The sequence below is a fragment of the Argopecten irradians genome, chromosome 12 (genome assembly GCF_041381155.1).
Source record: "Argopecten irradians isolate NY chromosome 12, Ai_NY, whole genome shotgun sequence".
In the NCBI taxonomy this organism is placed as follows: Eukaryota; Metazoa; Mollusca; class Bivalvia; order Pectinida; family Pectinidae; genus Argopecten; species Argopecten irradians.
In genome coordinates this window covers 5,646,059-5,664,737 of record NC_091145.1, presented here as the reverse complement: position 1 = coordinate 5,664,737, position 18,679 = coordinate 5,646,059, and the positions used below count along the sequence as shown (strand labels likewise).

Genomic DNA, 18,679 nt, shown 5'->3' with positions numbered 1-18,679 from the left:
CTTTATTCAGGATTTGCTAATCGTGACTTTTTCACATTGCTTTATTCAGGATTTGCTGGTCGTCTGGGTAACAGGAGATATTCCTTACGTGCTATCCCGCCCATACGGCCGTGGGGCTCAAATCGTATGGATAACCATTCGTCCAGTAGTGGTGCAAATGCAATGAAATTCCGCGGAAGACACCTTTTAGATCATGAAGGAATCACGTGTCTGATTGTTCTATTGTTTGTGGATGAACCAAAGATAAACACTAGCAGGCTACATCGTGTTCTTCGTAACCTGTGTTATCATAGTCCCACACGGATATGGGTGATTCGTGCCCTCCTCTCCATTCTTCAAAAGACAGGCGAGTGTGTGGGAGAGGAAGGCAAAACTACTGCTGCAGGAGATAAGGGCAAGAAGAAAGCTGGAAGCTCATCTTCCCCCGACCTCTCCTGGAAATGTGACACAAAAAGTCAGGGTTCTTGGCTTTCCATAAGTCTAGAGGCTGCACTAGGGTGTCGTGCAAACGTCTTCCAGATTCAAAAGGGGGGCAAAAAACATGTTCCTGGGGGTTCGTGTACTGGAACTGTGACGGTGCATCCCCAGGCGGCTCCCGTTGTGTGTAGACATGTTCTTGATACATTAATCGCTCTAGCCAAAGTGTTCCCTAGTCAGTTCCTGCCCATGTCCAAAGCCAAGGAGGTGGGTAAGTGTGAAGAGACTGAGGAGAGACAAGACAGTAGTGAAACAACTCAGGCCAGTCCCAAACAATCAACAGCATCAGGTGCCGAATCTCCAAAGTCAGAAACAGACTTCTGGGACCATCTCATAAAACTAGACAATGTGAATATGAATCGTAAGGGTAAAGGTGTTCAACGGACTCACAATACTAGCAATACTGAAGGTGAGGCAAACTTTTACAACTTTGAATCGTCCCCACTTAGTCAGCTGATGTTAATGTTATCTCACCCTGTAGTGAAACGTAGCCAGCTTCTTACGGACAGGTTACTGAGACTGCTCGGTCTGGTGTCGATGAGTCTGCCTGATATGACGCGAGGTACCCGTGCCACCACACAGGTCCCAACTAGTACCCGTCCTAGTCTGTCTACAGCGTTTTCCACAGCCATGTCTACAGCAACATCATCCATGGCAACGCCAGTAGTCACGGAGGTGGTGGCTCCCAGCTCTGTACCCAGTACAACGCCGCTTGAAGTCAAAGTATCGTCAAAGGGGGAAGGTGAGTTAATACATTAGTTTCTTTAGTTAAACAACCTGAGTCATGTAAATGAGATGAACAGCCTGAGTCATATAAAAGAGAGTACCAGGAGGAAAACCTCTGACCTACACTTTAGTGTATCTTTGCCTGAAGACAGAACCCAGAGCCTTCCTCACAGTTCTATCATTCTGTTGTCTATGTTATCATGAAGCACTGTGTATCTCCGGTGGTGTTCCTTTGTGACATCCTCGGTCGTTTATCAGTGCCACATCAATGTAGTGATAAGCATCGTTGGGGGTTGGTCCCTTCTGGCCAGCACTCTTGGTATTGTAGCTACTACACATATGTAAAAATTACATGTATAATCTGCTTGTGGTAAACACATACGTAAAAATTACATGTATAATCTGCTTGTGGTAAACACATATGTAAAAATTACATGTATAATCTGCTTGTGGCAAAGAAGTATTTCAAGCTGTATTGTATGTGTTTCTTTGGTTGTAGATACCAAGAAATCTGAAGAAGAGGAAAAGGAAGAAGCAACTGTAATATTAGAAGATCAACTCAAACTTGCTGTCAGGGTATGTAAAGAATAGATATTATTTGATTTCTTTTATAGCTTGTGGATTAACCTAATTCTATCAAAAATACAGTTTTCTGTCGAAATTATCTCCCTTTAGGCCTTTATCCAGTTTCAGATTTCAGATAGGTTTTGATATCTAGCCAGATTGGTAAAGCATTACAATACACCTGACTGTCTTAGATTATGGAGTTTGAAACTAATAAGTATTGACAATTTCTATATCAATCCCTAAAGTATCCTCTATACTCCAGGGGTTCCAATCACTTACAATCTCTACACCCCTGGACTATCTCTTAGTAAAACTAGAGACAACAGAACAGGTAATTTATTCGTTTGATGTACATCAAAAGAGCTGTATAATGGTACACTGTGGTTTGGTGTGTGGCATTGGTGTTTGGCGTCACTCTCTCTGTAGTCTTCAAAGGAAATCTTTACAGGCCTGTGATTGGTTCAAATGTTTTCCGTTGAGCTGCCTTCAGTTTTACTATGAGATAGTCCAGGAGTGTAGAGATTGTATGTGATCGGAACCCTTGGAGTATCTAAAATGTCCCTTAAGAGGTATCAAGTCTAATTATAAAGCACTGTGTATCTCCGGTGGTGTACTGTTGTGACATCCTCGGTCGTTTATCAGTGCCACATCAATGTAGTGATAAGCATCGTTGGGGGTTGGTCCCTTCTGGCCAGCACTCTTGGTATCGTAGCTACTACAATGACATGCTTAGTCTAGATACATGAAACCATTGCTATGAAGGATTTTTCTAAGATCCTAAAAAAGAAGTTTCTGAAATTGGATGGGCAATTCATAGCTAGTCAAGTTCTTGTAACGCTCCTGAACTAGGCATAAATTCCTTACCAATTTGTCAAATTTTGTTTGTATATTGAGGCAATATGTCATGGAATGATGAGGACAGTCTTATAAGTCTCTATAGCCTATCTGTGGTATGAATTAGCAGACAGTTGCTTCACTCACTAGAATCTTGGTTCGTGTTATAGGTGCTGACATCTAAATCCTGTTCTGAGGAAGGCCTGGAGGACGCCACTAACTTACTACTGCGTATGTCTTGGGCCAACAATGCCACGCGGAACGCTGTCCTACGATTACTTCTGGAGGGCGCACAGGAACTTGGTCTCACAGTCTGCAGTCATATCAGGTAGGGATGTGTAATGACCCCATAGAGGTCAAGTCAGGTCAAAGTTCATCCAAATGTTAGGTCATCATAGGTCATCTCTAATGTGACCTCTTCATAACTAGTCAAAGGTCATGCCGGATGTATCCTTGTAATGACAGTTCAAAGGTTTGCTCTTCTGTAGGATTAGATATGGATGCCACTTGTGTTACACATATATATTAACTACTTTACAGGAGTTTACTACAAGAACTTAAGAAACACAGTGGAAAGCCAAAAGATGAGGATGAGGAGATGAAGGAAGCTGATAATGCCGCTGCTCCAGTTGGCAAAGGCATTCTACCAGACAGGTAAAATTACTGCAAGAAAAGATTATTGATCCCCTGCCTTAGGGAAATTTATTTGGCTTTGTATTGACCACATAGTCATTATAAATGTTAAACTGCTATATTTTAAACTGAGCAAATTTTAAATGCCTTAAAGGCCAAATATGTATATTTCTACTTTCGGTGTTATTAGCTCACCTGGTCCAAAGGACCGAGGTGAGCTTATGGGATACCGCAGCGTCTGTCGTCCGTCAACAATCGACTTCTTCTCCATAACCGCTGGTCGGATTTCAATAAAATTTGACTGGTAGCATCCTTATGGGCTACTAACTGAAAATTGTACAAATGATGGGGCTGACCCTCCGGGGGCCTGAGGGGCGGGGCCAAAAGGGGTCAATTTGGCTATTTCCATATAAACGACTTCTTCTCTGAAACCAAGCATGGGATAGCACCCATAATGCAATGGTAGCATCCTTATAGGGTGGGGATTCAAAATTGTACAAATGATGGGGCTGACCCCCCGGGGGCCTGAGGGGCGGGGTCAAATGGGGTCAATTTGGCTATTTCCATATAAACGACTTCTTCTCTGAAACCAAGCATGGGATAGCACCCATAATGCAATGATATCATCCTTATAGGGTGGGGATTCAAAATTGTACAAATAATGGGGCTGACCCCCTGGGGGGCCTGAGAGGCGGGGTCAAAAGGGGCCAATTTGGCTATTTCCATATAAACGACTTCTTCTCTGAAACTAAGTATGGTATAGCACCCATAATGCAATGGTAGCATCCTTATAGGGTGGAGATTCAAAATTGTGCAAATGATAGGGCTGACCCCCCGGGGGCCTGAGGGGCGGGGTCAAAAGGGGTCAATTTGGCTATTTCCATATAAATGACTTCTTCTCTGCAACTAAGCATGGTATAGCACCCATTATGCAATGGTAGCATCCTTATAGTGTGGGGCAAATGATAGGGCTGACCCCCCGGGGGCCTGAGGGGCGGGATCAAAAGGGGTCAATTTGGCTATTTCCATATAAATGACTTCTTCTCTGCAACTAAGCATGGTATAGCACCCATAATGCAATGGTAGCATCCTTGTAGGCTGGGGATTCCAAATTGAGCAAATGATAGGGCTGACCCCCGGGGGCCTGAGGGGCGGGGTCAAAAATGGTCAATTTCCATATAAATGACTTTTTCTCTGCAACTTAACATGGGATTGCGCTCATAATGCAATGGTTACATCCTTAAAGGGTTTGGATTCAAAATTTTGCAAATGATGGGGCTGACCTCCCCAGAAGCCTGAAGGGTGGGGTCAAAAGGGGTCAATTTAGCTATTTCCATATAAACGACTTCTTCTCTGCAACTAAGAATGGAAGAGCACTTATAATGCAATGGTAGCATCCTTATAGGGTTGGGATTTGAAATTGTACAAATGATAGGGCTGACCCCCGGGGCCTTAAACGGCAATAGATGCGAGGTCAAAAAGGCCAATTAGGCTACTATTTTCATATAAATTACTTTGTCTCTGAACCTATGTATTGGATAGCATATTTGTATGGTATCAATAGCATCATTGTATGGTTGTGATTCAAAATTAAACTTTGGGAGTCAATTTTGCTTATTTTTCTAATTGTCAGATTCTTGTGATAATTACTAACAAAAAACCAGGTGAGCGATACAGGCCCTCTGGGCCTCTTGTATTTGTTAACTATCTAGATATTGAAGGTGTGTATTTCAATAGCCATTATATTTGTTCCCAGGTATTCACTGGGTTCTAGTGTAGTAGTAGCTGCTCCTAAGAAGGTGAAAGGTGGCCGCGAGTTACAGCTGCCGTCCATGACCCTTCTGACCAACAAAACCTCCAGTCAACAGTTCCTTCTCCGAATCCTCAAGGTCATCATCCAGCTCCGAGATGCTGCCAGGACCATGGTCAAACGTGGACGCAGGCAAACAAGTACGTGTTCTAAAGGCTAGGAGATAATTATAGCGCACTTACCTGAAGGGCAAGCGAGTTGAAGCTGTACTGCAGCTCAACCCCAGTTCTACTTTCCCTTTAAAACAAATTTCCCTCATAAATTCAAACATTAAATACAGAGATCTTTTGGATCAATTTTATATCAAACTTGGCCAACTTTTGTAACCAATGGATGTCTGTGATTTTATATGATACAGAAATTAAACTCATTGGAAAAATTGTTGCCTTATTACAATATTTTCTATCTTGATTACATTTACTTGTGACATTTATCAATTATAATTTTGTATGTTTTATAAGAATAGTTTTAATTGTTAGTTGAAGTTTGAAACTAAAAAGAACAGACAATTTCTATATTAAACCCTAAAAAGGTATCAAGTCTAATTATAAAGCACTGTGTATCTCCGGTGGTGTACTGTTGTGACATCCTCGGTCGTTTATCAGTGCCACATCAATGTAGTGATAAGCATCGTGGGGGGTTGGTTCCTTTGGCCAGCACTCTTGGTATCGTAGCTACTACAATGACATGACTAGTCTGGATATGCAACAGAGAATTCTTAGTTGCAATGTTCGACCAAATATGTGCCTACGATTATTGAAAGAAGCTTTTGAAAACAGGATGGCTAATCATTGATACCTATCCAGGTTTAAATATTATCTATCTTGGTACATTTTCTTGTGTAATTCATCAGTACTTAAGAACTCCTTTTGTATATTTTACAGCGTCACGAGATTTGGGTAACATAGCCGAGGCAATGGCAGTGTTAGAGGCTGAGGCGGAGGCTATTATAGAAATGGTCGGGCGACGAGCTCAGCAGAATCATCAAATCCGTGAGTTACAACAGCAGAGGTCTGCACCAGTAGCACAGGCAGAATCATCTGAAGCTACTCCCACCTCTACAGCTACTGGGGAGTCCGGAGGAGCTACAGGGACAGAGGGAGCAGCCCCTGGGGGTAGTGATCAGCCGACTCCTACAGAATCAGCACGGGAATCCGGCGCAGAAACACCCATGGATGTGGATCAACCAGGTACGTAGTAGCTACGGTGATAGTTTGTTAAAACAGTTGATGTGGCGGAGCTTGGTTGTTATCAATTTTTTTAGGTCATCTGACCCGAAGGGTCAGGATGACCTATTGTCATCATGCACCGTCCGTCGTCGTGCGCCGTGCGCCGTCCGCCGTCCGCCGTCCGCCGTGCGCCGTGCGTAAACTTTTTATTCAAACGACTTCTTCTCAATAACCGGAAGGCCCAGGGTACTCATATTTGGCCTGTAGGTTGCTGGGATGGAGGGCTACCAAGTTTGTTCAAATGAATGACCTTGACCTTCATTCAAGGTCACAGGGGTCAAAAAGGCTAAAATCTTTAAACAACTTCTTCTCAAGAACCAGAAGGCCCAGGGTACTGATATTTGCCCTGTAGGATGCTGGGATGAAGGGCTACCAAGTTTGTTCAAATAAATGACCTTGACCTTCATTCAAGGTCACAGGGGTCAAATAGGCTAAAATCCTTTAAACAACTTCTTGTGAATAACTAAGAGGCCTAGAGACCTGATATTAGGCCTGTGGCATGCTGGGATGAAGGGCTACCAAGTTTGTTCAAATAAATGACCTTGACCTTCATTCAAGGTCACGAGGGTCAAAAAGGCTAAAATCTTTAAACAACTTCTTCTCAAGAACCAGAAGGCCCAGGGTACTGATATTTGGCCTGTAGGATGCTTGGATGAAGGGCTACCAAGTTTGTTCAAATAAATGACCTTGACCTTCATTCAAGGTCACAGGGGTCAAAAAGGCTAAAATCTTTAAACAACTTCTTCTCAAGAACCAGAAGGCCCAGGGTACTGATATTTGGCCTGTAGGATGCTGGGATGAAGGGCTACCAAGTTTGTTCAAATAAATGACCTTAACCTTCATTCAAGGTCACAGGGGTCAAATAGGCTAAAATCCTTTAAACAACTTCTTGTGAATAACTAAGAGGCCTAGAGACCTGATATTAGGCCTGTGGCATGCTGGGATGAAGGGCTACCAAGTTTGTTCAAATAAATGACCTTGACCTTCATTCAAGGTCACGAGGGTCAAAAAGGCTAAAATCTTTAAACAACTTCTTCTCAAGAACCAGAAGGCCCAGGGTACTGATATTTGGCCTGTAGGATGCTGGGATGAAGGGCTACCAAGTTTGTTCAAATAAATGACCTTGACCTTCATTCAAGGTCACAGGGGTCAAAAAGGCTAAAATCTTTAAACAACTTCTTCTCAAGAACCAGAAGGCCCAGGGTACTGATATTTGGCCTGTAGGATGCTGGGATGAAGGGCTACCAAGTTTGTTCAAATAAATGACCTTGACCTTCATTCAAGGTCACAGGGGTCAAATAGGCTAAAATCCTTTAAACAACTTCTTGTGAATAACTAAGAGGCCTAGAGACCTGATATTAGGCCTGTGTCATGCTGGGATGAAGGGCTACCAAGTTTGTTCAAATAAATGACCTTGACCTTCATTCAAGGTCACGAGGGTCAAAAAGGCTAAAATATTTAAACAACTTCTTCTCAAGAACCAGAAGGCCCAGGGTACTGATATTTGCCCTGTAGGATGCTGGGATGAAGGGCTACCAAGTTTGTTCAAATAAATGATCTTGACCTTCATTCAAGGTCACAGGGGTCAAATAGGCTAAAATCCTTTAAACAACTTCTTGTGAATAACTAAGAGGCCTAGAGACCTGATATTAGGCCTGTGGCATGCTGGGATGAAGGGCTACCAAGTTTGTTCAAATAAATGACCTTGACCTTCATTCAAGGTCACGAGGGTCAAATAGGCTAAAATCTTTAAACGACTTCTTCTCAAGAACCAGAAGGCCCAGGGTACTGATATTGGGCCTGTGACATGCTTGGATGAAGGGCTACCAAGTTTGTTCAAATGAATGACCTTAACCTTCATTCAAGGTCACGGGGGTCAAAAAGGCTAAAATATTTAAATGACTTCTTCTCAAGAACCAGAAGGCCCAGGGTACTGATATTTGGCCTGTAGGATGCTGGGATGAAGGGCTACCAAGTTTGTTCAAATAAATGACCTTGACCTTCATTCAAGGTCACAGGGGTCAAATAGGCTAAAATCATTTAAACAAATTCTTGTGAATAACGAAGAGGCCTAGAGACCTGATATTAGGCCTGTGGCATGCTGGGATAAAGGGCTACCAAGTTTGTTCAAATGAATGACCTTGATCTTCATTCAAGGTCACAGGGGTCAAATAGGCTAAAATCTTTAAATGACTTCTTCTTAAGAACCAGAAGGCCCAGGGTACTGATATTGGGCATGTAGCATGCTGGGATGAAGGGCTACCAAGTTTGTTCAAATAAATGACCTTGACCTTCATTCAAGGTCACAGGGGTCAAATAGGCTAAAATCTTTAAATGACTTCTTCTCAAGAACTAGAAGGCCAAGGGTACTGATATTGGGCATGTAGCATGCTTGGATGAAGGGCTATCAAGTTTATTCAAATGAATGACCTTGATCTTCATTTAAGGTCACGGGCGGCAAATAGACTAAAATCTTTAAATGACGTCTTCTCAAGAACCAGAAGGTCCAGGGTACTGATATTGAGCATGTGGCATGCTGGTAGCATGCTGGGATGAAGGGCTACCAAGTTTGTTCAAATGAATTACCTTGACCTTCAATCAAGGTCACAGAGGTCAAATAGGCTAAAATCTTTAAACGACTATGTTGTATTGTACTAATAGTCAGATGACCGTTAAGGCCCATGGGCCTCTTGTTGAAATGGTACCCATTACTCCTGCTTGATGATCTTGAGTACATGTCTTCAAGTAGTGGAACAGATGGTAATCAGTATAATGTGATTAGGGATACTACTGGCTTTCATGAAGCCAGCATACTTCAGCATTCTATCATGTAGTATGTACTGGTAAGAAGATGTTTAACAAGCCAAACCTCATTTCCTAGGTTCCTCAGGAGAGAAGAAAGACAAGGATGAAGTAGCTGCTCTCCCTCGCCTTAGTGAGCAGGTCCTACTAGACGATCTCTGGACAGTCCTAGGAGACTGTCTCTCAGAGCTTGCCAAGACACCTGATCATCATGCCGTCCTCATTCTACAACCAGCCGTTGAGGCCTTCTTCATTGTACACGCAGGTATTGCCTTCACAGATAACTTCAATATTGGATGGGTTTGCTTACAAAATACGCAAGAATAGCAGTCCATCTTTTATCATTTTGTGAAACACCCAGCTTAGAAACTGTCATAATTTCTTTGATAAAACCACAATATGATCTATGATAAATATTTCATTTCGTAAGTAATATTATATGATAACTGAGATGATCATGTAGTTACACTGAATGGTTTTATGTTGATCAGGTGAGAAGGATGGAAAGTCGGCTGATCAACCGTCACAAAAGCGTGAGGACCAGCTAGCCCATCTTAACCTGGACGTGGCTCCAGCCTCGCCAGCGTCTCAGGCAGACACGCCACATCTCAATAGGGAGAACTCAGTCGCCTCCATGTCATCTATCTCTAACCTGCCACCAGACACACAGAAGTTCCTCAAGTTTGCAGGCGAGTTCATACAACTGTTTGATTATATTTCAAATTTGTTGTTTTATTTGTGATATTTCTGTTTGATTGTTTTTGTACTGCATAAAGTCTCCCATTCTCTCTGTATTTATTAGTCAATAATATTGAAAAAAATCCCACTCCAAAGAATTTTAATACTAATGATGTGATGTCAGCAGGGCATTGTAGTAATACATGCTTATAAAAATTCTATCAGACTAGAGGGGTCGTTTTGCCATTCTCAAAATCATCTTGGGATTGAAATATATATCTTATTGAACTGGTATTTGATTTACTTTGTTGATTAGAAATTTAGTTTGTTAGTTTTTAAATTCATTATGTGTTATTTTAGTTGTAACAGTAAATTTCTGTTTATAGAGACCCACAGGACAGTATTGAATCAGATCCTACGCCAGTCAACCACGCCTCTAGTTGATGGCCCTTTCTCCGTCCTTGTCGACCACACACGTATCTTAGACTTTGATGTTAAACGTCGCTACTTCCGCCAAGAACTGGAACGCTTGGACGAAGGTTTGCGCCGTGAAGATCTGGCCGTCCATGTGCGACGAGAGCATGTGTTTGAGGACTCGTTCAGGGAGCTGTTCAGACGGACAGTAGATGAATGGAAACACAGGTTCTACATAGTGTTTGAAGGTAAGACACAAAGAACTGTCAATTTTCAAAGTATCATCTTATAAATAAAAGCTATCTCCTAGTTGAAGTACTTTTCCTTTTTATTCTGACCACAATCAAACTTTGTATATTTCAATAGCTAAAAGCTGTAAAATATAAAGAATCCAGTTGATTAAAATATTAACATTTTCCTTTTAATCTTCTCTGTTAATATTAAATCTTATTTCCTCCTCTGCATTTTGAGTTCAAAACACATGCTTTATGTCTTCAGTTTTTCTATTGGTATTCAAAGTTTCTCTCACAATAATGTACATTTTACCTCTGAACTAGAGATCACTGAAATAATGTTACTGTTAAAATACAATGGTAAGAGTGAAGATTTATATTCTCTGTACTGGGTATACATGACATTTTGATATTGCTTCTGCAGGAGAAGAAGGACAAGACGCTGGAGGATTGTTACGGGAATGGTACATCATCATAGCTCGTGAGATCTTCAACCCAATGTACGCTCTGTTCAGTACCTCGCCTGGGGACCGTGTCACATACACAATCAACCCATCCTCACACTGTAACAGCAACCATCTAAGTTACTACAAGTTTGTGGGCCGCATTATAGCAAAGGCTATCTACGACAACAAGTTACTGGACTGCTATTTTACGCGCTCCTTCTACAAACACATCATAGGACAAGCTGTCAAGTATGTATTGTTTTCGGATGAAATGTTCTTGTAGAAAAAGGAATTTTAGAAATAAAATTATTAAATGTGAAAGTAGCATTTACAATATCTAAAGGTCAAAAACCGTTTTTAAATTTCATATCTTATCCTTGCTAAAAAGTTGAACTCCTGAAATGATGTATGATTATGAATTGATAAATTCTTGTGTAAAAAAGATGTATTTAAAGAAATTGATAAAACTACATTAAGGTATGTGATTTGAGACTAATACGTTTTATCCATTACAGGTATACAGATATGGAAAGTGAAGACTATGCATTCTACCAGGGATTAGTGTTCTTACTGGAAAACGACGTCAAAGATTTAGGCTATGACCTGGCATTTTCAACAGAGGTAATTCTGGGGTAAAAAAAGTCGGATAACATGAACATAATTTAAGTAATGGTGGGGTCTAAAGATCTGTCCTGTATATTGTCATCTGCTTTTATCTCTTACTCTTTCTGTCATGTGATCTTCAAACTGTGGTTAAAGGTCTAGTTCAGACTGTTTCTAAGTTTTCAAACCTAGAATATGATTATGCCTTTATCAATCTTAGCATCAAACCTGCCATAAAGCCAAAACTTCTCTTGATCATTTAGGCGATTGTTAACATTTAGGTGATTGTTGTATGTAAAACAAAATACAGTAGCTGACCGTAGAAAAGTAGTCATATTATACAGAGGTGGTCGCTAAGGCAGGTTTTACTGGGTTTTTTAAAATAAAACATAGAAAGTTAACAATTGTAAAAATCCAAAACTGATAAATAGATTTATTAGAGGTGAAGTTATTACATGATTTCGTTATTTTGAATGGCTTGTTACAAATCTCCTTTTCTTTGCTCAGACCTGCTGTTCATTGTTGTAATTCTGACATTCTGAAAAAAATCTTGTCCGTCTTGTTCCTCCTCAGATCCAAGAGTTTGGTGTTACCGAGTCACGTGACCTTAAGGCCGACGGCAACAAACTGATGGTAACAGAAGCCAACAAGAAGGAATATGTAAAATTGGTCTGTCAGATGAAGATGACGGGTGCTATCAGAAAACAGCTCAACGCGTTCATGGAAGGCTTTTATGACATCATACCAAAGAGGCTTATCTCGATATTCAACGAACAAGAACTGGAACTGTTAATCTCTGGTCTGCCAAACATCGACATAGATGATCTTAAATCAAACACAGAATATCACAAATATCAGAGCACATCACTACAGGTAAACTCGGCTGTTCTATTTTCATTTAGAATGATTATTTGGTCTAGAAATATGGAAGTGAAGAATTGCCTTGGAGGATTTAGTCATTTTCGTCAAGTTTGCTATTTTATTCTGATGTAAAATCATGTCTGATTAAGGAGTGAAATAAATTTAATACAAGTCTTGCATGGTATTCAAAAAAATATTTTGTGAGAAATATACCTTTTCCAAAGTAAATTTATGTTTATAACATCAGATATATTGTGTTCAGGTACAGTGGTTCTGGCGAGCGTTACGATCCTTTGAGCAATCTGACAGAGCCCAGTTCCTTCAGTTCGTGACTGGGACGTCAAAGGTGCCATTACAGGGATTCGCCTTCCTGGAAGGCATGAATGGATTCCAGAAATTCCAAATACACCGTGACGACAGATCTACGGAACGGCTGCCTGTTGCTCATACTTGGTAAGACACTTCATAGGCTTGGCTGATATTGTTAAGTTCATGATTGTTTACTCAGATATGTACGAGAGGTTTCCTAGAAAAAAATGATGTAAAATAAACATTTTTTTATGGCGAAAAGATCCCATCATTTTGGTCCTGACATTTTACTAGAATAGCCCTATGAGATTTCGTTCTTTACAGGACAAGGACAGGCTTTTTGAATGTGATAAAGATTGTTATGTCGATCTTTGTATATATGAGTACATGTAATAATAAGAAATTTAATTTTTGTCTTTATCAGTTTCAACCAACTTGATCTCCCAGCATATGAAACCTACGACAAACTTCGGCGCATGTTGTTGTTGGCTATCAATGAATGTTCGGAAGGATTTGGTCTCGCTTGAGGCGGCAGACTTCACGACAAAGGCATAGGGCTGTGTTAATGTGTTCTGTTGGCACTCGGTGTCAGAGACGTGTTACAGACTGGTTCTCCCTTCAGATAATGTAAACCTGTTATGTTAAATCTGGTGATGATGATGAGAATGGTAGGATGGCATGAACTAGGTGTGTGAGCGCGAGAATGAGTAAATGGTGTAAATATATATATTGGAACTCATGTGATAGAATGTTTTCCTCCTACAAGTTTATATTACAATTATATATTATAGATTTACCCGTTGTGTAAATTGTTGCCGCTAGTACTTCAATGTATCGAGTGTAGATTTGAGAAGACTTCCCATTTAGAGCTACCAATTGTTTTTCTTGACCTATTTATTAGTAATTTGCACGAGAAATACATGAAGCCATTAGGCCGTTTGTTAAGTACCTACCCAATTCCTATGTATAGATTGTAGAAATTGATAAATAGGAATGTCAGCTAATAAATAATGACATACAGACACGATTTATGTTTATGTTACGGTGCCATGCTAGCTGTACTTATGTATCGAGATAAAGTTATTCCATATAAAGAAATAGGTCGGCTAAAAGCATTTCACATTGCTCCCGAGCTCAGTGATGGTTTAAACTCTTGTGCAATATATGTAATTGTATAAAGACTGGCCTTTTAAGAAGTGTTTAGTAACTATAAATCACCAGTGTTCCTCAAACTATTTCAGAAAACTCCTTCGTTTGGGTTTTATGAGTTGATATTGAAGTAAAGCACTATTTAGGATATCAGAGTTTCTACATATAAATGTATTACATTGTATTGAGTCAAAGTTAAGGACTTATTACCACCAACTCTCAAATGTTGTTATATATGTATCTCACTGCAGTAACCTTCAGCCTGTCATGTTGTTTGGGATGTTATAATGCTTTAAAATCTTCGCTTGTTTTATTACAGATTCTTGACAAGCATAAGGTTCTCAGCCTCATATTGCTGTTTCTAAATTCTCGTACTGATGTCTCTAAATTTTATCATATTTAATCTTGGAAGTCTCTAATGGTTGGAATGGTACAGATGGGTTTGATTTATTGCCGTTCCTCGATTCCATCCAGAATTAATTCTGGTCATTTCATGAATGCTTTTATTGAAGTTCAAGCCACTTCATTAAAGCCAGTGTCTTAGCACTGAAGTGTGGTTTATACCTGACTTTCTGCTCTCAACAGGCATAAATACATTTTCATCTTTAATCCATGTAGAAGTGCTAAGTGACAAGTCACTTATATATAGAAGTGCTATGTTTAATGTCACTGTTAAAATACAGATCTAAATGTATACTATAGAAGTGCTTGTACAGCGGTGGTATCTCCAGATACCATGGGTTTTGTTTATACACTGTTATATAGAACTTGTGGGTGTGTTGTACAGGAAGCTAACTAGCACCTAAGGCAAGGAGCATGCATATTAAACTTTTGACATAATTCATGGAGTTATTATTTTGCTTGGTTTTGTTTGTATTTGTATCTATACTTGATATTGTGTTTCTGGCGACACCTTGGAGTTACAGGGTGTCTGAACTGTCTGTATTTATTTATGAAAGCCCTGTCGACACCGTACCTCGGTGCATGGAATACAAGAGTAGCTACAGTGCTGGGGTGTCTTCAGGCTTGTATAGCAGTGAACAAATCTAATTGGTTCCTTGTATGTTGATGATGAATCCTTGTATAGATGAGATTTGATCCAACTTTGTCCATGGTTTACAAACACCAATAAATGACATTGTACTACGATGTCTTGGCTCTCTGTTTGCTCCTTGGTGTACTTTTCACGCAAGTTCATCATCTTCAATGACTATCCATTTAATATGGTTGATAATTCATGAAATTGTTTTCAAATATTTGTCAAAATATTATATGAAGGAATAAATTACAAAATGACTTTATTGTTTGGTTTTACAAGTACTAAGAAACTCATCCTCGATACTCCAGGCATTGCTATATTATATCCAACCATGGAATGTCAGTAAAACTGGAGGCTCCATGGCGACAACGGATAAACCGTCGGTTCTGATGTTCATTATGTAAAAGAATCAAATATGTTTTGTGGCTTTGAAATAAGGTGTTGCTTTCTTTGTAATCTTCAAAGGAAGTATGCAGGCCTGTGATTGGCCAGTCTTTTTCTCCTGAACTGCCTTCAGTTTTACTATGATATATTCTAGGGGTAGATATAATGAATGCAACCCCTGGAGTGTCAACTTATTGTAATTCTACTCTTTCTTGACTACAAAAATTCACAATTTCCTCTCTAAAGCATTTTCACATGTGACAAAGTTTTATGGCTTTAAATTTGAATAGAAATACCTTCAATCAAATTGCAGAAGACTATAAATGATTGAGTTAATTTCACAGTTCCTCTTTATTGAAATATTTACATAAATTGCATGTGAAAGAAGGTTGTTTACATGACTACAACCAAAAAGTGGATGGAAAGTGAGGGCACAGCCTTGAGGTGTATAGCAGCTAGAAATAGAATGTTCCAGCGAACAGTTAAATCATCCAATTTAAACTGATATTTTTTTTATGAAAATTCTGTCACTTGAAATGTAACAAAAAAAGCAAACTACAAAAATAAACAACTTTATATCCCTATTTCCTTGAATTACTCAAACAGGAAAGTATAGATATATGAAGTCCCTAAAAATGTATACACTTAAGTCAAATGGTCATGTGTTGTTCCCAGCCTGCTGACTTGGTATAGCTAATCACAAGGTTCAAAGTACTGCCAAAAATTATTGGTCTCTCTGTATTCAACAATCTTGAAAACACAAAATTTGAACATTACAACCAAACACAATATAAAACATATACAGCTACTCTAAATAATATCACAGTAGCTTGATGTTCTGTCAATAATGTATAGCATAATATACATACCGCTATATACAGTAAAACCCCTATAACTCCAACAGCGGGGGACCAGATCAATAATTCGAGGAATACAGGGTATATACATTGTACTATCAAATACAGTATATAGGGGCTATTTATATATCTAGGCTATATTGACAGAACGGCAAGCTCCTGTGCTATAATACAAAATTTAATAATTTTGATAATTTTAATCTTACAAATTTTACAACTATTACCTTAATGATGATAATATGTACATGTATTGTAACATGCTCTGAATAACACCTGAACATTGACCATCAACACCTATTTGTCAGATTATCATATTTACTAAATATTTCATCCCTGAACAGACTTTTGAACTCTCCCAGTTCTGACACTCTATCAATTCATTTTCAAATTATAGGAATGAACTATGCTTACTACTAGATAAAAATACATGTAATCAATCTGGTATCTGAAAATTTTATCAGCTTTTCACTTTCTCAGCATTTTTGTATTGGAGTTATCTCCCCTGTCCCAGTTATATTTGCCGACATTTACATATATACACCGAATTGCACAAGCAGTGTAGGTCCTGCATCATGTAGATATATATGTATATCATTCTAGAAGGTTTGCTGTACTGGTTTCAACTTCAGGACAAAAGTTACACAAGAAATGTTTAGTTAACATTTTATACACATTCAGTAAATATGGCACAGTGAACTGGAAACCTCTGGAACATTCCCAACGACTATTGTCAGATTAACACGTAGCATTCAGGAATCTATTCATAGACCTTACAGAACTCATTTGCATATATGTTAAGAGCAGGTTAATTATTCTGAGAAATATTCATATATGCAGATTAACGATTTCTACTTTAAATATGACTACAAACATGGAAAAGGGTGTAACAATTTACAAAACACTTATAATAAACATATAAATAGCAGAAATTATTTCAGAATAACTTATTGAAAACATTTTAATTTTATAAAAAATTGTCCCATATTACTGTTTGTATCGTATTATGTAATCGTGTTCATGTGTGTGTCTTGATAAAGGGGCAGATCGCCTCGAAAATTCAGACAATTTGTGTTGTCCACACGGTTGAAATTACTTCTTTGTCCCATAAAACTGGTAATAGCTACATAAGCTGGGGTTAACTAGAGAGCAACTATCACGAAAGGTCCAAGGGATTAAAAAATGCTTAATCAAATAAACAAATATGATGAAGTCTGATAAAACTAGGTCATGAGTTAGACTATTACATGGTGATTATATTATATTATTTAAGTATTATATGATATTGATATGATATTGTATGAATGATATTTCCTTATGAAATATTGATGTTTCTGTAAGGATTCGCTGCCAGGTGGCAGCACATGTATCAACGACCTTCATGTCGTTGTCATCATTTATTTATCACTAACGTCCCAAAAACAATGCCCTTTATGGACACCATTGTACAGTGCGGTCAGTAACATGGTTTTAGTTTCACAGGTGTCCTTGACCTTCCAGGTATAGATATGATGTCATTATCTGTATATTAGATTATATCTGTAGACTTTGGATAAACATGTTTATAGGTACAGGTGGTTATCTCCTGATAGACAAAGTAAAACTTATAACAGTATATCATTTACTTGACTAACAATCCTCACTGTTCACATTCAAATATTAGTAAAACAAGAGTCCTCCTGGGGTCCCGAAAAGACTTCATGGCACTATGTCCTATATGAAACAATGTACTGATTATGCATGCACCAAAAGCAAAACAAACAAATTATTTTAATAGGTATTTTTGTGTTAATCAGACACATATATACACGGTTAGACATTGCAGTGGAGCATCTTTAATCAAGCAATATTGTTACTTTGCCTTAAATTCTTTTAATATCACACTTGTACTTTTTGCCTTTTACATCCTTTTTCTTTATTTTCTCTATTAACGAGAAATAAACACCCAAGAGTTTGTACAAGTCACAAAACAGGAAATCCCTTACTAGTAAACAATCTAGTTCCTCCACACATTCTCCTGAAATCTGTATTTGTATAAATTCCTAGAACCCTTTAATTCAATTTAACTACACATATTGTCATCAACAATATCTGATGTTTTGTTAAATGTTTCTAAAAATACAGGAAGGCGAGATAAGTACGTTAAGTTTCATTTTCAGACATAATGTAAAAAGACGTTATGGAGTATAACTCTCGTCGGACACTTGACCTGTTTACATGTACCCTAAGTGGCCATGATTGGATACATCGTCAATCTATTACACTGGTCACATGACCATCCTCATCAATCCAAACTTCCTCCGGCTATTCATCATGTAGACCCACATTGAGTGGTCAAGGTCTCTGTTCTCTCTGCTTGACCGCATTATTAAACTTCACAAAAATGACCAAAATATTGACTGATGATAACTGAATAACTGACCGCTATTGTTTTCCTTCTTCTGACCTGAAATTTTTATCTTGATGATAACATTTAAAGTACGGAGACTTCCCAACATTAAACCAATAGTGAAAAACTTCCCTATTGATCAGGAAGGAAAAGTTGACGACTTAAGTATGCATATTCTGGTTGATATTGATAAAGTTTCAACTGGATTAAATCTGCACTATGCTGTAGTGGGTAACAGATAT

General features: G+C 38.8%; 1 protein-coding gene across 2 annotated transcripts in view; it reads left to right on the top strand.

Annotated features, from left to right (window-relative positions):
- The window catches only part of LOC138336811 (E3 ubiquitin-protein ligase HUWE1-like), a 62,067-nt gene extending 46,999 nt beyond the window's left edge, over positions 1-15,068 (top strand). For both annotated transcript variants that reach the window (XM_069286404.1, XM_069286403.1), the window contains 14 exons: positions 50-1,219; positions 1,703-1,779; positions 2,775-2,932; positions 3,145-3,258; positions 4,994-5,187; positions 5,932-6,237; positions 9,158-9,343; positions 9,570-9,767; positions 10,143-10,418; positions 10,828-11,098; positions 11,365-11,470; positions 12,026-12,325; positions 12,576-12,766; positions 13,047-15,068. In XM_069286404.1, the coding sequence (XP_069142505.1) occupies positions 50-1,219; positions 1,703-1,779; positions 2,775-2,932; positions 3,145-3,258; positions 4,994-5,187; positions 5,932-6,237; positions 9,158-9,343; positions 9,570-9,767; positions 10,143-10,418; positions 10,828-11,098; positions 11,365-11,470; positions 12,026-12,325; positions 12,576-12,766; positions 13,047-13,149 (3,650 nt within the window). In that variant the 3' untranslated portion in view covers positions 13,150-15,068. The remainder of the gene's footprint in view (positions 1-49; positions 1,220-1,702; positions 1,780-2,774; positions 2,933-3,144; positions 3,259-4,993; positions 5,188-5,931; positions 6,238-9,157; positions 9,344-9,569; positions 9,768-10,142; positions 10,419-10,827; positions 11,099-11,364; positions 11,471-12,025; positions 12,326-12,575; positions 12,767-13,046) is intronic.
- Positions 15,069-18,679: the final 3,611 nt, after the last annotated feature.